This window comes from Pelophylax lessonae, assembly GCF_965119305.1.
Source record: "Pelophylax lessonae genome assembly, chromosome: 1".
Taxonomy (NCBI): Eukaryota; Metazoa; Chordata; class Amphibia; order Anura; family Ranidae; genus Pelophylax; species Pelophylax lessonae.
The window spans coordinates 503,720,003-503,741,988 of record NC_138768.1 but is presented as its reverse complement, the minus strand read 5'-3'; the positions used below and the strand labels follow the sequence as shown (position 1 = coordinate 503,741,988).

The window sequence follows — 21,986 nt, the reverse complement described above, 5'->3', positions numbered from 1 at the left end:
CGCTCTTTTCAAAAATTAAAAATCGCACAGGTGATCAAATACCACCAAAAGAAAGCTCTATTTGTGGGGAAAAAAAAGCACAAATTTAGTTTGGGTAGAGCGTTGCACGACCGCGCAATTGTCCGTTAAAGTATCGCAGTGCCGAATTGCAAAATATAGCCTGGTCAGTAATGGGGTAAAATCTTCCGGTCTTAAATCGGTTAAAAATACGCTCATTGAGGATTTTTTTGTCAAAGACATGTAGCTAAATACATGTTGGCCTAAATATGACAAAAATTGAATATAGTGGATATTTTTTAACTGTCAAAGTAGAACATGTCAATTTTTTCGCAAAATTTTCGCTCTTTGTATTAAACATCGCAAAAAATGAAAAGCGCAGAGGTGATCAAATACCACCAAAAGGAAGCTCTATTTGTGGGGAGGGGGGGGGGGGGGGGGAAGGACGTAAATTTCGTTTGGGTACGGCGCTGCATGACCACGCAATTGTCAGTTAAAGTCGCGCAGTGCCAAGTTGCAAAAAGTGGCCTGAACGTAAAGCAGGAAAATCCTCCGGTGGTAAAGTAGATAACTTAAAAAAGTAAAGTCATTTCGAGTCATATGTCTCAAGTCAAAGTCAAGTCTCAAGTCATGAATACCAAGTCAAAGTCAAGTCGAGTCTTATTTAGTCAAGCAAGTCTCAAGTCCTCAAACTGGTGACTTAAGTTAAGTCATGTGACTCAAGTCCCCCACCTCTGGGGTAGAATGCTACCTTCTCCCATGGACATGTTCCTCTGTAGACCGAAGCATCGCATTGAGAAAGGGGGGAAGGTCCATCACCCTATGTAATCTTAAAAGGGTATTTTTTGGGAGCGGCAGGGGGCAATTCGGGCAGCAAGGGGAGGGTACAGGGTTAGAAGCAGAGTAGATAGACTATAAAAACAGAACTTGTTACTTTACCCTGAATAAGCAAAGTGACAAGTTTGCTCCAAGCAATAGGATTTGATTCCTTCTTACCATACAAAACTAGTGACAAGTTCAAACAGACATCCAATAAAATTAAAGGGAACAAGACAAATGAGTTTACCCACTAGGACATACAAATAAATATGTTCGAGAAAGTAAAGGTGACCAATGTATATTAAAGTGGGTTATTTCAGGCCAGAATGATAGCCGCCAATGGCGATTTGTTTTAATGGTGCAAAATCTACTGCTGTCATTTGAGTTCTTGCTTTACTACTTTAAAATCCCAATTAGAGGGAATTTCTAAGGGGCAGGAGTGGATGAAGTATATAGGTCAAGGAGGTGAATTACAAATATCAAAAGTACTTTATTACAACAATAAATGCAATACAAAAAGACATGAATTGTTAAAAATGTATGCGGTTCAATCTAAATTACCAGCGTTCATAAAACACTGTTCACATAGGGACAGCAAGGACTCAATGAGTTTCGAAATACAAGGTCTTTTTTTCTTCATTAGGCATTTATGAACACAATATAGAGCTGTATCTACAAAATGAGAACATTCCTATTAGTTTTGTATAAAATAGTTAAATAATAGTATATATAGTTCAACATTTTTTTGAAGAGAATCAAGTGTAATGCTCAATTTATACAGACCTTAAATTGCAAAAACAATTGATAGAACCGCATTTCTGCCTCCATAGGAGTCCTGCATGGAGCAGTGCTCAGACCTCCACAAAGGGCGAATTCATTGTTGTAATAAGTACATTTGATATTATTTGCAATTAACCTCCTTGATCTATATAGTTCATCCATTCCTGCCCCTTAAAATCCCAATCAGAGGGAATTTCTGTGTATTGTAGTTTCATTTAGGGATGTGGGCAATTTTTTTCCAATTGGCTTCAGTTATGCAATTTTGCTTTACTACTTTATAATCTTTAAACAGTGAGGTTTTTCTATAAGTGTTTTGACTGGAGACACGCATGAATTGTCGTGAGTGCCATTTAATCAGCCAATGGAGTCTGGAATTTGAATTCTCCATATGGTACATGCTTTTCAGTGTAGTTATTTTGCGCTTGGCATTTTAAAGATTTTTTTTCAATCAAGTGGCCTGCAAGAAAAAAAAAAAAAATGTGGTCTTAAATGGTGAGAGGCAGACGGGTGGTGTGTCAACTTTGTGTTGGACTCTAGGAATAACAAATCACTCACAAGGAACCTAGATGCACCTCCCATAAATATTTCAGTGGCATCCCCAGCCACTAGTTTAAAGGTTGAACACACTTTGGTAGCAGAATGGCAGTTTAAAATGTGCACTGTACTAAAAAACAAGGAAAAAAATATTACCATTCTATATAATTTGTTGACATCAACACAGTTAGTACCAGCAAGTATTTTCTATTAATGGCATTTAAGTTTCCTAATAATTCACAGTCTACCCCAGTGTTATTCTAAGGTGGCTGCTTTTTTAGATGGATAATCCTGCCAATATACAGATTTAGGAGTGTATAAATGTTAAGAGCATTTATATTCTTTGCTTCAGAACTAAAAGTTGGTAGGTCTTTAATCCTTATAATCTGTAAAGCAAGAGTGAGAATCTAGTAGCTTTTAGGCAGTTTATACCTGAATTCCCATATGACACCAACAGCCAATGTCCACACACTTGATATACCACAGAATTAAAAAATCTGTAGTGCAGCTTCCAGCTTGCCTACAAAAGCAAGAATCCTCCATACCAAAACAGTGACTTCACATCATAAAAATAAGTACACTAAGTAATGTGTAATAATTAAAGCACAGGTTATATACGTTTTTCAATGGCAACGTTACTGTATATTTTTGTCTTTATTGGAACTAGCGTCCTAACAAATAAAGAAATGCTATATGTTTTGTCATGTAATCAGAGGACAAACATTTGGCTCCAAGAACCTGAGAATTTGTGTAACCGTTTAAAAATACTGTTGCCCGGAGAAACCAAATTCTTCCTTTCGGCTTTAAAGGCTGCACTGCTGCAAACAAGGAGGGGATAATCTCATTGGCAGTTTATGCCAAGAACTGTCATACACGTGGTTGCTCGTTTTCTAAATATTACAACAACACAATGCAACCCAATAATCGGTTATAATCATGTAAAAATATCACAGAAAACTATTAAATCCCCTTAAAAGGCTAACTGGCATTCTGGTAATTTTAAGCATCAGCTGTCTAAATATTCTTGCCAGTTTTTGCCAAAGTATTAAACCATCCCTGGATTGGGGAAAAATAATGTGTAAATATAAATTCACAATATCAAGATAAAAATAAAGAAAGTTTTCACTGCTGACCAGTCTTTTAAAAAGGTGCTTACTCCAGGGCTAACATCCTTAAATTGTCTTTTCTACATAGAAAGTTAAAGGTGAAACAAGTGTGTGCATATTAGGCTTGAAAACTAATATCGATCATACGTGCTGAAAAATAAAGTGTAGATAACAGCCCTTAAGCACACATTAAAAAAGGTCACCACTGAAAGTTCTCAAGTTTCATATATGGCAAACTCCTTTTAATGTCCCTAACTTAAAGTGATTCTATTTTTTTTTTTTTTTTACAAACAAAGATGTCATACTTACCTGCTCTGTGCAAAGGTTTTGCACAGAGCGGCCCCAAATCTCTCCTAGGCTCCCTCCGACAGCTTCTTCTGGCTCCTATGCTTTGGGAGTGCGCCCATTGGGAGCTGCTTTCTATGGGGGTACTGGTGTGGGCCAATGGCTACCACTGCTGCCTCTGTTCTGTGAGGAAAAAAAGTAGAGAGCTGCTGTTCTTGTGCACAGTGCTGGATCAAAATCGAGCTCAGGTAGGCGTTTTGGGGGGCTGGGGAGGATCCTGATCACAGGTGGTATTTTTACCTTAAGGAAAATACACTAAGGCAAAACCACCTTATACCTTTAGAATCACTAAAAATGGTCTATTTTTAAAACAGGGCATGGTACTTTTACATTCTCTGGTGGAGAACCATCTAGATGCAGGTGTTTTAAATAGGAGTGATGGATTCTTCACTAGCAAACGTCACTAGGATTTTGTTTGGACAGAGTAGGGAAGGGTTAGACCTGTCAAGTTTTATTGCCGAGTCCCCATTCTCCCTGGTAACCTAAAAAGAAGATTCATCCTGTGTTGTGGGGTCCAGCCCAAACATTTTGGCTTTCCCCTCAATCTAAATTGGGCACATGTTCAAGGGACAACTGTCCAATAGGGGATTCCCTTCACTTTGGGATATTTCCACCTCACTTCCTGTTGCATCTCAGGGAAAGGAGGTAAAGTGAAATTTCACACAGGCAGAAAAAAAAAAAAGGCACCCCTATCGTATCCAAAACTTAAAACACAATAGTGCTATATTATCTAAAATATATTTGTAATACTGATTAAAAGATGCAACAAAATGTCTTCGGTGGTTATGTGTTTGGGTCTCCTCTGCTTATCAGAGGTTTTAAAAAATCTGAATTACACTGAATCTGCATCTAATGAACATTTAGGAACTGCAACATGAATAGTTCAACATTTTAACAGTGATAAGTGTTTTTTTTTCCTCATTTGTCTATATTTTCTCCAAGTTATAATTTACTAGATATAAAAGTGCAGCTCTACTGTATCTGTTTACTCTGTATATACTAAACACTGGAATAAAAAAAAAAATGATGAAGGCCATCAACTAGGATTCCCACATATTGGCTAATAAGAATGATGTTTAAGTAGTGACTAATGTTCTGAAAATTTTAGCTTTATTTTTCTGGGGGGTAAACTGGTTACCAGCATGACAATACGCTTAATCATTTTTAAGGTAATGTCTTAGCATCCCCCTGATGAGTTAAAATCAAATGATAAAAATATGGAACCCATGAAGTGTTGCAGGTTTTAATGCATGCCAAATGGGCTGTTGTCACTGGATAAGCATGCAATTAGGAAAATATGCGGATTGCTTGGGTGGCAGGGGCATGGCAGGCCGGACATTCTGGTACCTGCCGCTCACAGATCCGGATGGCACATTCCATGCAGAAGAGATTGTGCCCACAGGGAACCAAGGCTGCTATTACTTCACTCTCAAAGCAAACAACGCAGTCTCGTCCACTCTTGCGCTGGCCATCTGAGCTGTTTGATTCAGTGGGGGAGCCAGATGCCACTGAAGAACTGCCAGGAAGAGAAGACGACGATGAATAGCCAGCACTGTTTGAGAAGGATGACAAAGATTCTTTGCTTGGCAGCCATGAAATACTACCAACTGGATCACTATGTATCCGACGGGCAAGAGGATGTTCCAGTCCAATGCCATGATCAGGTAAAGAAGGGGAGAGCAGCGGTGTAGAACTTCCACTAAACACACTATTTCTCCTTTGAGTGTGGCAACCACTGAAAGTTTGAAGATGTCCGTTGGATGTTTCAAAGGATGACCAAACAGCTGTAGGTGTATTTGAATCTAGTGCAAGATATTCCAAACCAAATTCACAATCCTCTATGCCCACAGTATGTTGAGTACCAAGGGTTTTTCCACCTAGTGCAAAGCTTCTACCTACAACAGACCTGCATGGGCTTGCTGGACTTTGTTCCCTGCAAGATGACCCATAGTAGGGGCTCTCAGACGAGCCAAGACTTGCAGTGCGTGTTCCACCAGAACCATGGCAAGTCATTTGCTGCTTGGACCATATGCTGCTTGCACCTCCAACCAGCATATCCATGCAAACATCAGTTCCATTAGAGTGAAAATCACTGTCTGGATGATTATCTACTAGGGAGCCTGTCCGCATGGTGATGTGGGCTTCAATTTCTTCTCGAGCACGGTCTACATTCTCTGGCATCCCTGTAACCTCAAAAATTGGTTCCTTGTCTCGACTAGGTGTCACAATGTAAGTATGAGTGTTCTGTTGAATTCTCTTGATCGTAGCACCTTTGGGTCCTACAACAAGGCCGACAACTCGATATGGTACACGGACCTGAATAGTAGTTTGACCTGGTAAATTTGGAGGTCCCTGTGCAGCTCCAGCAATTCCATTCATCTTATTTCTGGTGGCCCTTATGATTGAAAAATGTTCTGCTGCCGCCAAGATCTCCCTTTTTGCCATTTCAACATCTTCTTTACGACCGGTCACAATAAAGATGGGTTCCTCACCTCGTACAGGGGTCTTGATATAAGTATTTGTTTTGGCTCTCAGGGCTTTAATTTTGCAACCTGTAAAAATTGAGAGTATGTCAGATACCTAAATTAGAGACACTAATTAAGACAATATTGTCACAGCTTTATCATATTTGAACAGCGCCTCACTTTAATATTTTCTTTTCAGAGATGCATCTCCCTAGGTGAAGTTCAATACAACTACAGTGCATGCGGAAAGATTTTACAGAGCTTCACTTTTTCCCCATTTATGTAGGTTACAACCTTATTCCAAAATGTATTAAATTCTTTATTTTCCTCAAAATTATACAAATACCCCATAATGAAAACCGTGAAAAAAAATATGGATTTTCGGCTTACCGTAAAATTCATTCCTCTGATGTTCATTGATAGACAGCTCCTGATTCTTATTAACCATTGGGTTATACTGCCCCCTACAGGAGTAGGACATTAGGCAGGAAAAAGCTGGACTATGCCTATGGGCCCTCCCAGGGGGTATACACCCACACTCAGCTATAGGCACTCAGTTTTCTTACAAGCAGTGTCAGAAGAAAGCCAACTCCACAGAGGAGTGGGTGCTGTGTCAGTCAATGATCAGAGAAATGGATTTTACGAATCCATTTCAAAAATCCCATTTTCGCTTTTGTTTATTGACAGACACAGCTCCCGATTCTTCTTAACCATTGGGACGTCCCAAAGCAGTGTTAAACAGGAGGGGTGGGAAAACAGCTGAAAAAAATTCCCCAAAGCTAACCCAAGTAATATGGAGCTCACCTGAGAAAAAAAAAAAAAAAAAAAAAAAAAACACAATACACCCTCAGAGGACCAGGTCCTCTAGCAGCCTGCAAAAACTTAGGGCCAAAAGAAACATCCACAGATGCCAACACATCCACTTTTTAAAACTTTGTAAAAGTGTGCACAGACGACCAGATGGCGGCTTTGCAAACCTGCATCACTGATGTTGATGGAAGACCCAGGAGGCACTAAGCCACCGAGTGCGCCTTAACAGGAAAAAGGATGAACCTGACCCCTAATTGAATAGGCCTGAATCGCTATCAGTCTGATCCATCTGGAAATGGTTGCAGTAGAAACGGCCAACCCTCTACGGGGTCCAACCATAAGTGCAAATGAGTGACTTCCTAAAAGACTCTGTAGCTGCCAGGTACACTCTGGTTGCCCGAACCACATCCAGGGAATGCAGAGCAATTTCCTAAGGATGTTTAGACCTGGGACATAGTGAAGGAAGCACAATGTCTTCATTCAAATGGAAATAAGAAAAGACCTTTTGAAGGAACAACAGAGGGACGAAGAACCACCTTAGCTCTGTAAACCTACAGGTAATGTGAATAGCAAGACAACACCACCAGCTCTGTCACCCTGCACGCAGAAGTAATAAGCACCACCTTCTGGGACAATGTAAGCAGGGGAACCTCCTGATATTTTTGAAGGGCGATTCCTGGATAACTGACACCAATTTAAGGGCCCACAGTGGTAAAGGAGACTGCACTGAAGGAACCAAGTGTAGAGCTCCCAGGATTAAAAAAAAAAAAAAAAAAATGCGCACCAAGGAAAGTGTGGCCAATAGACGTTGACAACCGACAAGGCAGAAACCTGGCCCTTGATGGTACTCAAGGCCAGGCGCTGTTCAACCCCCCCCCCCCCCTCCATTGTAGGAAAGCCAAGATCTAAACCGCCGAAAAGGAGCGAGGGAGAACCCCAAAAGACACCCCCCCCCCATGCAACGTACGTCTTCCAAATATTATGGAAGATCTTCCTAGAAGTCTATTTTCTAACCTTTAACAACATAGGAATCACCGATTCAGACAAGCCTCTATCCTTCAGCACCTGGCTTTCAACAGCCAAGCCGTGAAAAACCAGCGACAGTAAAGCAGGATGGAAGATTGTCATTGAGACAGCAGATCTTCCGTGAGGAAGTCTCCGAGGAGCATCGGCAACCAGCTGGACCAGGACAACATACCAAGATCGGCAAGGCCAGTCTGGAGCCAGCAAAAAGACCGCAATCCCTTGCTGCCTCGATCCTGCACAGGAGTCTTGGCAGAAGTTTGAGAGGGGGAAAGGCAAAAATCAGACGATACTGACGCAAAGGAGCCACTAATGCAAGGAGCCACTGAGTCTGCAGCATCGGCCACAGGATCCCGAGACCATGCCACAAACCTCTGTACCTTCCATGGAATGTGTACAACAGAGGGCTGGAACTATCGTTCTACCCAGCTTAGAATGCCAGCTACTTCCCAATCCGCCAGGACACTTCTTGTGCCCCCATGGTGATTGACTGTTCGATTGAATTCGTACCGGACACCCCTGAAGATGACCTGTCCAATGATCCAGACTGATCGCTCGGAGTTCCAGTACATTGATTGGCAGTCTGGATTCGAGGACCTGAGGCCAGACCCCCCCCCCGAGCACAAGCTGTGCCGAGGACGCCTCCCCACCCAGACAGGCTGGCATCCATGGTGACAACCGCCCAGTACCATGGCAGAACGATTTCCCTGTCGAAGTGCCAGAGAACGAAGCCACCTCTAGAGACTGGATTCTTATCCCATTTCACCAGAATTTTTGCAGAGATCTCATGTGGAACTGTGCAAATGGAACCACCTCAAAAAAGGTAGACTCCATCGTGCCCAGCATTCACATGCAAGCCAAGAGGGCTGATTGACTGCTGGACAACAGAAGCCGAATTGCCTCTTGCAATTTTCTGGAGTTAGCAACACTCTGGCTGACGCCGAAACCATCCAGATAGTCCAGCTTTGTGGAAGGAACCAGAGCAGACTTCTGAAGGTTCAGAATCCAACCGAACTCCCTCAGATCGCAGAGCAATTTCCAAGGTGTACATCAGAGCAATCTGAGACTCTGCTCACAGAAGATCGAGGTACCCCAGTACCGAGATCCCCCGCTGACGCAACAATGATAGCACCAGGGCCAACACTTTGTGAAGAACCGAGGAGTGGAGGCGAGACCAAAGGTAAACCCCACAAACTGATAATGCTCCTTGCCCACGGCAAAGCGGAGGAAGCGCTGGTGACTGGCACATACTGGAATGTGAAGGTAGGAGTCCTTGATGTCGATAGAAGCGAGAAAATCCCCCAGATGAAGGGACGCCACTACTGTGCGAATGGACTCCTTGCCCTCGGTAGCCTGTGGAAGAAGGGGCCCACTTCCACCCCAAAAACCCTCAAGGGGGGACAGCTACTTAACACACTAGGAACAGGGTGGGCACCGTTACCGACAGACCACTGCTCCATCAGAATGTGGATGGCTTTTGGCCAGGAGAAACGCTGTGACTCAGGCCAAGGCTAGGTCGCATGCGCCCTCACAAGACATTTAACTGGCAGGCCAGCTCCCGTCCAGTGGGGCTATGCGGCGCCCGACCTAGAGCGAAGCTGAGGCCTGCATGCGCTCGCTGGCCAGACTGGGGAGACCCTCTGGATCTAGATTATCCAATTTGTCGCCCAGTCTGGCAGCTGATGGTAGATTCTCACATGAACAGAAGATAGCATAAAATCCATTTAAAAAGGAAAAAAGTGCCAGGACCAGAGATCCCAGCAAGGAACTAGGTCCTTATTCCTGACTAGGCAGAAAAAAACTGAGTGCCTATAGCCAAGTGTGGGTGTTTACCCCCTTGAACTGCCTGTAAGCGTAGTCAAGCTTCCTGCCTAGTGTCCTCCTGTAGGGGGCAGTATAAACCAACGGTTAAGAAGATTCAGAAGCTGTGTCAGTCAACGAAAGAGAAAGTTTGTTTGAAATCTTTGCAAATTTATCAAAAAAAAAAAAAGTACATAAATATTCAAAGCCTTTGCCATGACACTCAAAAGTTAACAGTGTCTGTCAAGAGCACAAATCAAGCCATGAAGTCCAAGGAATTGTCTGTAGACCGCCAAGACAGGATTGTATTGGGGGCACATATCTGAGGAAGGGTACAGAAACATTTCTGCAGCATTGACGGTCTCAATGATTACAGTGGCCTGTACAGTTTTAAAAGAAGTTTAGCACTACCAGGACTTTCCCTAAAACCAGCCTGCCCAGCCAAACTGAGCCATCAGGTGAGAAGGGCCTTAGTTAGGGAGGGGACCAAGAACCCAATGGTCATTGACAGAGCTTCAGAGTTTCTCTGTGGAGAGAGATGGTAGAGTGGCCAGATGGAAGCCACCTCTGTCACATGATAGCCCACCTGGCGTTTGCCAGAAGGCACCTGAAGGACTCAGACCGTGAGAAAAAATTCTCTGGTGTGATGAAAAAATGATTGAACTCTTTAGGCTGAATGGCAAGTCATGTCTGGAGGAAACCAAGCATTGCTCATTACATGGCCAATACCATCCCTACAGTGAAGCATGATGGTGGCAGCATCATGCTGCGGGGATGTTTTTCAGCAGCAGGAACTGGGAGACTAGTCAGGATCAGAGTAAAGATGAATGCAGCAATGTAGAGACATCCTTGATGAAAACCTGCTTCAGAGTGCTCTAGACCTCAGGCTGGGGCAAAGGCTCATCTTCCAACAGGACAACGGCCCTAAGCACACAGCCAAGATAACAAAAGGAGGGGCTACGGGACAAACTCTGAACGTCCTTGAGTGGCCCAGCCAGAGCGTAGACTTGAACCTGATTGAACATCTCTTTAGAGATCTAAAAATGGCTGTGCACCGACGCTCCCTATACAACCTGATGGAGCTTGAGAGGTCCTGCAAAGAATGGGAGAAAATGCCCAAAAATAGGTGTGCTAAGCTTGTAGCATCATACTCAAAAACACTTGAGGCATTAATTGGTGCCAAAGGTGCTTCAACAAAGTATTGAGCAAAGGCTGTGAATACTTATGTACATGTGATTTTTCATTTTTAATAAAGTTGCAAAGATTTGAAACAAACTACTTTCACAGTCATTATGGGGTATTGTTTGTAGAGTTTTTAGGAAAATAATGAATTAAATCTATTTCAGAATCAGGTTGTAACATAATAAAATGTGGAAAAGAAGAAGCACTGGGAATACTTCCTGGATGCACTGGATAGTAACACTATGACAAATATAACACGACGACTGATTAGTTCTGCTAAACATTTGACACGAGAACCAAAAAACAATTTTTGTAAAATCTTACCGTAAAATTCCTTTGAGTCCTCCGACAGTCACCGCCCACTCATACAGTCTTCACCAATGGGTATTGACTTCCTCTCCACAGGAGTAGCTAGGCATAAGACATATTGAACAAAAGCATTTAACATGGACACACCCATGGGGGCTGTCCCACTGGTCAATACCCCCCTGCAGTAACCATCCCAACTCAGTTTGGTAGTATAGCAGTAAGTGTACAAAAAAAACCCCAAAAGAGGGGCGGGGTGGCGACTGTCGGAGGACTCAAAGGAATTTTACGGTAAGATTTTACAAAAATTCCGTTTTCTCTTACGTCCTCCGACAGTCGCCACCCACTCATACAGTCTTCACCAATGGGATGTCCCAAAGCAGTGTAGACATGAGGGGTGGGAGACGCAACCGTATAAAGGCAACGCAGTACCCACATCAGAGAAAGGAACCTTACACGCACAGTAAGAGAACCTTCAGGGCAAAAGAAAAGGCTCAACATGAGCAACAACCCAGGAAAGCAAATAACCCAGGGGATAAACAACCCCAACAGCCAGGGACCCACAAAAAAAAAAACAAAAAAAAAAAAAAAAACAAGGGTCCCCTATGGCACTGCCGCACAGAGAACTTTGCGGCCAAAGGAGGCATCAGCTGATGCCACAACATCAACCTTCTAGAATTTGGAAAAGGTGTGCACCGACGACCAAGTCGCAGCCTTGCACACCTGGGCCACCGAAGCCTGATGCCGGTAGGCCCAGGACGTACTCATCGATCTGGTAGAGTGCGCCTTAACAGGGAAGGGAGGATCCCGTTCCTTCAAAGCATAGGCCTGGACAATCCTGTCTGATCCATTTGGCAATGGTCGCCGCAGACGCAGCCATGCCCTTCCGAGGTCCCTCAGGAAGGACAAAGAGGGAATACAATTTCTGAAAGGATTCAGTGGACGACAGGTAAACCCTGATCGCCCTGACAACATCCAAGGTATGCAACGCAACTTCCTTGGGATGTTTAGGCTTCGCGCAGAGTGAAGGCAACGCAATGTCCTCATTTAGGTGGAAATCAGACACCACCTTTGGGAGAAAAGACAGGCTAGGTCGCAAGACCACCTTATCCTTATGAACCACCAGGTAAGGAGATCGGCAAGACAACGCCGCCAACTCCGACACACTGCAAGCCGAAGTGATCGCCACTAGAAAGGCAACCTTCTTAGACAGCAGAGGCAACGATATCTCCCAGATGTTTTCAAAGGGAGGACGCTGTAAACCGGACAGAACCAATTTCAAGTCCCATGGAGGTAAAGGCTCCCTCCAGGGAGGGGCCAAATGTCACACACCTTGAATGAAGGTGCGAATCAGGGAATGAGACGCCACAGAGCGTTGAAAAAGAACAGCCAGTGCAGATACCTGGCCCTTTATCGTGGCCAGCGCCAGGCGCTGGTCCACACCAGACTGGAGGAAAGCCAACACTCTCGCCACCGAGTATGAGCGAGGAGAAAACCCCCTGGACTCACACCAGGCAAAATAAGCTTTCCAGGTACGGTAATAAATTTTACCAGACGAGGCTTTCCTAGCCTTAATTAAAGTAGGAATGACCTCTGAGGAGAGAGAGAGAGAGGAGAGAGACCCCTGTCTCTCAGGACCTGGCTTTCAACAGCCAGGCCGTTAAAGCCAGCGACTGTAAAGCAGGATGGAAGATCGGTCCCTGAGACAGCAGATGTTCTCGCATTGGCGGCCGCCAAGGAGGTGCGACTGCTAGGTGAACGATGTCCACGTACCAGGACCTGCGTGGCCAGTCCGGTGCCACCAGAATCACCAAGTTTGGTTCCGAGGCCAACCTGCGAAGGAACCTGGATAAACAACTGAATCGGGGGAAAGGCATACAGACGATACTGATGCCAAGGGGCCACCAGCACATCCGAAGCGTCCGCCAGAGGATCGCGTGTTCTTGCCACAAACCTTTCCACCTTGTGGTTTAGCCGAGACGTGAACAGATCCACGTCTGGGGATCCCAACTTCGCACACAGCATTTGGAAGACCTCCAGGTGTAGGGACCATTCCCCCTGATCCAGGGTCTGGCGGCTCAGATAATCTGCCTGCCAATTCTCCACACCCAGAATGTGTGAACTACCAAAATCGCCGGGACATGACTCTCGGCCCAAGACAGAATGTCAGTCACCTTCCGGGCACTCCTGGTGCCCCCTTGGTGGTTGATGTAAGCCACCGTGGTAGCATTGTCCGTCTGTACCCGTACAGGACGGCCCGGAAGTCGACCCGACCACTGGAAGAGACAGTTTTATCACTCTCAATTCCAATATGTTGATCGGAAGGGAGGATTCCTCCTCCGACCAAGTGCCCTGGGCAGACAAGTTGCCCAGGACTCCACCCCAGCACGACAGGCTGGCATCTGTGGTAATCACTGTCCACAGTAACAGATGGAAGGATTTTCCTTCCGACACAGCCGGGGACTGAAGCCACCACAGAAGATCCATTCTGGTCCGGCGACTCAACGAGACACTCAGATCCAAGGACTGAGGTAACCTGTCCCACCTGGCCAGGATCTCCGCTTTGAGAGCCCGCGTGTGAAACTGAGCAAATGGTATCGCCTTGAAGGCTGACACCATCAACCCCAGGGACCGCATACAGGTCCTGAGTGACGAGGATTCGTTGTCCCTGAGGGACCTGATCTCGTTCTGAAGGGTCCGGAGTTTGTCCTCCGGCAGAAATACCTTCGCTTGAGCAGAGTCCAGAACCATTCCCAAATAGGGAAGACGAACCGAAGGAGACAAGGTCGACTTCTGAACGTTGATAGTCCAACTGAACTCCTGGAGCGTCTGTACTGTAGTCGACAGATCGCACAACAGGCTCTGACTGGCACTCGATCTTAACAGGAGATCGTCCAGATATCCCAAGACCGCAATGACCTGTGCCCTCAACAGGCCCAGAACAGGCGCCAGCACTTTGGTAAAGACCCTTGGAGCCGAAGCGAGACCAAAAAGGTAACACTACGAACTGATAGTGGTCCTCCACTATGGCGAATCAGAGGTGCCTCTGATGACCCTCAAAAATGGGATGTGCAGGTACGCATGCTTCAGGTGGATAGAGGTCAGAAATTCCCCTGGACTCAGGGAAGCCACCACCGAGTGGAGAGATTCCATGCGGAACTTTCGAACGCGCACGAAGCGGTTCAGAGCTTTCAAGTCCAGGATTGGACGTACCTTGCCCTCCTTTCTGGGCACAGTGAACAGATTCGAGTAAAACCCCCGAAACCTGTCCTGATGAGGCACCGGGACAATCACCCCCTGGGCAAGGAGGTCCTGCACCGCTTGATGCAGGTCCTGTAACCGCCCTGGGGTCAAAAGAAGATTTGAGGGAAAGAATCTGTCCGCCGGCCACAAAAGGAATTCGATCTTGTATCCTGATCTAATGATTTCCTGAACCCACCTGTCCGGAATTCGGAGCAGCCAAGGTTGGAGGAAACCGCGCAAACGTCCCCCCACTCCTGAAACGGGTGAGGGCGTCCCTTCAGGCAGAGGCGGATTGAGCTGCACCGGCGTGCCCGGTCTTTTGCTTGCCCACCCAGGGCTTTTTCTGGCCACCTTGGCCCTTGAAGGGTTTGCCCTTGTTTTGTGTCTTGAAGGCATGAAAGGACCCCTGATTGGGTCTAAAGGTGGGACCCCGCTTACCGCGAAAAGGCTTGTTCTTCAGATTCTGGGGCAGCAGAGTGCTCTTGCCCCCCAGTGACTCCTTTCACCAAAGTATCTAAGGCCTCACCAAAAAGGCGAGACCCTGCATAAGGAAAATCAGCCACCGTTTTCAGTGACGTCTCGTCAGCCGACCAGCTCTTCAACCAGATCAGTCGACGGTTAAGTACCGCGACACTAGACAGACATGCCGTCAAAGGAGCCTCATTCAAGGCCGCATCACACAAATACATGACCCCTTGATGAATTTGGTCCACCATGTCCAGCGTAGCAGGTGGGGCAGAATCAGACGCGAGAGAGTGCGTCTAAGCACGTTAGTCCAATCCGCCACCGCCTGAGCCACCATGACAGAAGCGAAAATAGGTTTGAGCATGGAACCCGCCACCATGTAGGCATGGCGAGCAAGAGACTCCAACCTCCTGTCCGTAGGATTCCAGAACACCGGGGTATCTTCGGCGGGAACCAAGGTAGCCTTGTTTAACACGGCCACAGTGTGATCCACCTGGGGAGCCACACCAGCGCGAATCCGTAGAAGGCGCAAAGGGATAGAGCAGTTGAAACAGTTTTGGCACAGTGAAAGGGAGTTTCAAACTGCGCCATTGTTCATTCACTGTATGATGAAACTCAGCGGGGCAGGTAAAAACCTGCGCCAACTTGCGGGTCCTATGTGTACCAAAAGAGGACAATGCCCGGAGGATTGGGCTCATCCTCCAAATGTAGTGTTTCTTTAACAGAAGAAATCAACGCATACATAGCTGCGCGTTCAGGCGACCCCGGGGGAGAATCATCTACCCCCTCCCGCCTCAGACCCCAGCGGGTCCTGAGAAGAGCGAGACCCTGAAAAGGGCACGCCAGCCACATCTGAAATCAGAAGAGAAAGATATCCTAGGCCTTTTTCTAGCAGCTCGTTCAGCCAGCAGCACCTCCATTTTGGACACTAAAGTCGCCACCACAGCGTCCAAATTTGGTAGAACGGGGGGTTCAGCAGAACTGGGGTCTCCCACCAAGGCTGGGGGAAATTTGCTGTCCTGAGATTCCATTCCAGAAACACAATTTACAAGGTACTGGCCCTTTAAGAGCGCTGCGAACCGCGCAGCCCACCGCTAAATAGACTGTACACAGACCCCCCCACATGGACAAAACTGAGCCAGAAGGAATAAAACAGAGGAAATATGGGAAGGACAGTCTGCAGAGCCCCACAGAGTGTTACCACACCGATCACTGCTCCAGAGGAAAAGGAAGTGAGGTCGTCAGAGGCTGAACTATATGCTGCAGGCTAAGGGAAAATGGCTGCCCATAGGAAGTAATGGGAGGCTTCGGCAAGAAGGCCACCGACATGTGCACCAAACGATCTGTTGCCACACACAAGATGGCGCCAAAAACACTACATAGAAGCTGTGTAAAAAGCCCAGACATGCTGCCCACACCTAAAATGGCGGACCACGCGGTTTTCACCCCGCAGCGGTTGCCACACACACAGTCTGCACCTCCAAACACAGGAGAGGGGCCCACACACACACACACACACACACACACACACACACACACAGCACCAGCAGTGGAAATAAAAAAGACCCCTGCAGGGATCGCATCAGGGAGCCCCACAAACGCACAGACATGAGGGGACACCACAGCACACAGGACTGCCACCCCAGACAGAGGCCCCACACAGAGTACTTACCTGTACCGGATGGCGTGGGGTGCCTATTAAATGGAAAGCCGCTGCCCTCAGATGGCAGGGAACCGCAGAATCGTCCGGTGAGGTAGCCACCTCACAGGCTGCATCCCTGCTGCGAACAGGGATGGGTCGTTCTTAGTGCCAGGGCGAACGCATGGCTGAACGCTCGATGGTGGGCTGGGGATCCATCTGACCCTCTGCCCTGGAGAGCCAGGGTGGCCAGTATGATTCCCAGCTCCGCAAAATCCATCTTCGTCCGAAGATCCGACTAAACTAAAGCTGACAAAATAAACAGCTAGTAAAGAAAAACTGACATTCTTGCAAATAAAAATCATAAGAAAAAGATTAGAAGGCTGAGACTGTAGCCCGAGCACAGGGAAGCCTATCTACTCCTAACGCTAGGCAGAAGACAAACTGAGTTGGGATGGCTTACTGCAGGGGGGTATTGACCAGTGGGACAGCCCCCATGGGCGTGTCTGTTAAAAGCCTTTGTTTTTACCAAGTCTTATGCCTAGCTACTCCTGTGGAGAGGAAGTCAATACCCATTGGTGAAGACTGTATGAGTGGGTGGCGACTGTCGGAGGACGTAAGAGAACTTATTCTTGTACTGGTTCTAAACAGGGTTAGAATTGAGAACCATACCCATATTCGAGATACCAGATAGAGCTTGCTGTGAAAAAAAAGCAGTAATTTACTCATTTAGATTAACTTATGGTTCAGTGTGCCTGGCGTTTTCCCCTTATTTGTATTCCAGTCCACCATGGGTTTCTCCTTAGCATCCTCTCAGTTGAACATGATCAGCCGCTTCTCCCTCTCTTCCAACAATCTGTTCTTATTCTGACCTCTCTCTCGCCTTCTCCAACTCATGACTTATTCTCATTCTTAATATGCAATGAACAAAAACGGTCTCTCCCTTGTTTAATCCTCCCAATGTTCCATGATCAGCTGGCAGTTCTCTCCAACCTCAGCCATGAGCAGGATTTTTTTACTCTGCCTCCTTTGTGCCCCTTGATCCGCAACCTGCTGCAAGTATTCCCTTTAGTACCCATCAGCTATATTTAGCTGCCATTCTGCCTTCCCACTTCTTTCTTCCCTCAAACCCCATCCCCCACAATCCCCTTTAGTTTTGTACATACGTGCCGAAAATCGTGCTGGTTCCTGCCAAACCGGATTGTCGGCCCATATGTACAGCTGTCTGTTCTGGAGAAGCCAGTCTCACGAGGAATGCCCCTGCCAGAACACAAAGGCATAGTGGGAGAGATCGCTGCACTAAACGCTTGTGTTCATACTTCGTACATTCATTTTTTTTTCTTCTGTCAGTCAGCTGGGTTAAACTTTAAAAAAAAAAAAAAAAAAAACATCTAGTACCCAGGTTAACTGTCTGATGGCAAAATCTTTACAGCTAACACTGTATGATGGGGCAGCAATCCAGCCTAAATGAAATGGTTAATTCAGGGCTCGACAAGCCCCAGGTGGCCATGGCGACCAGGAGTTTCGACCAGGTGCCTGGCCCCGACTGTTGCTCACAAATCCCCACCACGTATACCAGGCTTCGCTTGCCCATATGTGGGCCCGGAAACAGCATAGGGGGTGCTGCCGGGTACAATGAACAGGGGGAGGGCAACGCTGCTTTCCTGTGCTTACAGTTGTTGACCCGGAAGTGACGTTTCCGGGTCCCCATTCAGTTTCCCCAGCAATCGAGGCTGGGAAAGAAAGATCACAATGCAGTGTGATATGCATTGCATTTAGACCCTGGGGGTCTTAATAAAGTGGTTGTAAAGTCAGAAGGTTTTTGATCTTGATGCATTTTAGGCATAATGAAAAAGCCTTCTGTGCACAGCAGCAGCCCCCCTCTTACCCGAGTCCATCTTTGATCCAGCAATGTTACAGGAGTGTCTTGGCTGCCCTGGACTCTCCATTGGCTGAGATGGCAGCGAGGCACCATTGGCTCCTGCAGTTGTCAGTCAGTGAACCAATGAGGAGAGAGGGGACGGGGAGAGGATGCGGCCTCATGTCTGAATGGACACAGGGAACTGTGGCTCGACTCGGGTGCCCCCACAGCAAGCTGCACGGTGTAGGGCATTCAACAGGAGGGATAAGCCAGGAGAGCCAAAGAGGGACTCGAATGAGGAAGGATCAGGGTTGCTCTGTGCAAAACCACTTTACAGAGCAAGTAAAGTGATATGGGACACCTGTCCCATATGTAATAAAAAAAAAAAAAAAATTGGATTGTCTTACCATAAAATCCTTTTCTCTGATGTTCATTGACAGACAGCTCCAGAATCTTGACCATTGGGATTTCCCAAAGAAGTGCCAAAACATGAGTGGGGGGGAAAAAAAAAAAAAAATAATTCCCAAAGGCTAAAACCTAGTCAACCAGAAACAACTGGAGCTCACCTGAAACATACATCCTCAAAAAGGACTAGTCCACAAAACCTTTGCGGCCAAAGTAGCATCCGCAGATGCCAGCACATCCAATACGTAAACATTTTGTGAAAGTATGCACAGAAGACCAGTGGCCACCTCTCAAAACTTGCATCACCGGACACCTGATGGCGGAAGGCCCAGGAGTCACAAAGCGCTGGCGGAGAATGCGAACCGGGAAAGGAGAACCTGACCCTTATTTGAAAAGGCCTGCACCACGATCCATCTGGAAATGGTCACGCCAGACGCAGCCAAACCATTGCGGGGTCCATCCATAAGGACTAATGCGAGTCTAATTTCCTAATCAACTCGGTAGCCGCCAGGCACAACCTGAACGCCCAAACCACAGCCAGAGAATGCAATGACGAAGCACCACTTTATATCAGTGAACCACCAAGTAAGGTTACTACATGGCAGATGAGGTTTAATGTTGAAAAATGTAAAGTAATGCACTTGGGTGCCAGAAACCAGAAAGCAAGCTAGTCACTAGGGGGGGGGGGGGGGGGGCTCTGGGTGAATCCAAGATGGAAAAGGACCTGGGGGTACTGGTAGACAACAGGCTTGGCAGTGGCATGCAATGCCAAGCCGCTGCAAGAAAAGCCAACAGAATACTGGGATGTATAAAAAAGGGGATTCACTCCAGAAATAAAGAGATAATTCTCCCTCTACAAGACTCTGGTCCAGCCACATCTGGAGTATGCTGTCCAGTTCTGGGCACCAGTCCTCAGGAAGGACGTGCTGGAACTGGAAAGAGTGGGAGTGGAGGGGAATGGAGGACATCAGCTATGAGGAAAGACTACAAGCACTGAACTTATTCTCTCTGGAGAAGAGACGATTAAGGGGGGATATGATATCAATGTACAAATACTGTACTGGCGACCCTAGCATAAGGGACAAACTATTCAGAGAAAGGGAATACAATAAGACACGTGGCCACTCACTAAAACTAGAGGAAAGGCGGTTTAACCTTAAAGTACGTAGGGGGTTCTTTACTGTCAGCAGTAAGGATGTGGAATTCTCTTCCGCAAACAGTTGTATCAGCAGGGAGCATCGATCGTTTATAAAAAAAAAAAACCTATTAGATGAGCACCTTAAAGACCACAACATACAGGGGTATACAATGTACGGTTAACAGCAAACACACACACATAATAGGTTGAACTGGATGGACATGTATTTTTTCAACCTCACTATGCAACTATGTAAGGTGAACGACCAGACAAAGCTGCCAGCTCCGACATCCTATGTGCAGGAGAGAAAAAAAAAAAAAACCACCAAGAAGGCTACCTTCTGGGACAATGCAAGCAGAGGAATCTTGCAAAAAACTTTCAAAGCAGTTACTGAAGAACTGACAGCACCAAGTTGAGATCCCACAAGGGCAATGGAGACCACACTAGGGGAGCAAAGTGGCAAACCTGAACAAAGGTGCGAACCAAAGAATGCGCAGCCAAAGGACATTTAAAGAAAACCGTCAAGCCGGAACCTGGCCCTTGATGGTACCCGAGGCCAGACGCTGCTTAACACCTTGTTGGAGGAAAGCCAAACTCCGAGTCACCGAAAAGGAGTGGGGGTGAACCCAAGAGATTCACACCCGCAAAATACACTCCACAAAACGCAATAGTAAATCTTCCTAGAAGTAGATTTACTAGCCTGCAGCAGCGTGGGAATCACTGATTCAGACAACCCTCTATCCTTCAGCACCAGGCTTCTGACAGCCAAGCCGTTAAGCCAGGGACTAAGGCAAGATGGAAGATTGGCCCTTGGGCCAACAGATCTCTTCTAAGAGGAAGTCTCCAAGGAACATCGGCAACCAACCGTATCAGATCTTCGTACAAAGACCAGCGAGGCCAGTCTGGAGCCACTAGGATGGCCGTAATCCCTTCTGCCTCAAACCTATGCAGGATCTTGGCAGAAGTTCTGGAAGAGGAAAGATGTAAAGCAGACGATACCGGGCCCAAAAGGAGCCACCAGTGCGTCTCTGGCATCAGCCAGGGGATCCTGAGGCCATGCCACAAACCTAAGCCTCTTTCTGTGGAGACGAGAGAACAGGACCACCTCAAGAGTTCCCCCACTGGAGACAACTGATGAAACACATTCGGATGAAATGTCCAGTATATCGACCAGTAGTCTGGATTCCAGACACACTGAGCACAATCTGTGCCAAAAACGCCACCCCACTCAGACAGGCTGGCATCTGTGGTGACCACCGTCCAGTATGGGGGGGGGGGCCACAAAAATAAAAGCATTCATTGCGCAAGCATCACTTTTAGCAATTTATTTAAATCAAATTAATATATGTGCGAGGTATTCACAATGAATTACAAACAGGCAGAGCCACAAAAATGGTAACTGTAGTTTGTTTCAAACCAATATCATGGCCGACCTCAAGCAGTGCGTCTGCGTCACATGGTTAAGCTCTGCCCAACGCATTTCTTCATAATGGTCATCAGGGGCATGGCCACATAACGTACATCCATTTCTTATATAGTAGCACCAGGCGGAAATGGATAAACATTGGTGATCATGTGACAATATATAATTTAATCAATACGGATGTAAACAAGAGCACAATGAAATCCACTCATCCTCAAATATAAATTAAACTATATAAAAAAGACCAGAAAACGTACAACTAAAAACCAGGCAGTGACGTGCGTCCAATTAACCGGAAGTAACCAGTCAGCTGACCCTGATAGCCCAAGAAACCACAGACAATAGTAGAAAACGGACGTGACGTCCATGAGCTCCACGACACGGTCGGATGCAACATAAAAAAAGGAGTCGCCAAAGCGGAAATATGCCGTTTGTAGAACGCAAATTCCATCGCTTTAAAAAGAACGTAAAAAACAATGTAATTTATGCTAGACTAACATAGCGCAAAAACTGCAAGCATAAGTATAGAGCTATAAAAAAGTATATAATACTAATAAAGAGGGAAGCGATACACATACTATAAGCATCATAATCCGTTAAGATTGCAATAATGGAGAAACACATGACAAAATGTGTATCCAGAGA

General features: G+C 46.3%; 1 protein-coding gene across 1 annotated transcript in view; it reads right to left on the bottom strand.

Moving 5' to 3' along the window:
- Window positions 1-4,791: 4,791 nt before the first annotated feature.
- The window catches only part of MEX3D (mex-3 RNA binding family member D), a 42,577-nt gene continuing 25,382 nt past the window's right edge, over window positions 4,792-21,986 (bottom strand). The window contains exon 2 of the mRNA XM_082243191.1: window positions 4,792-6,133. Within this exon, the coding sequence (XP_082099317.1) occupies window positions 4,869-6,133 (1,265 nt within the window). The 3' untranslated portion in view covers window positions 4,792-4,868. The remainder of the gene's footprint in view (window positions 6,134-21,986) is intronic.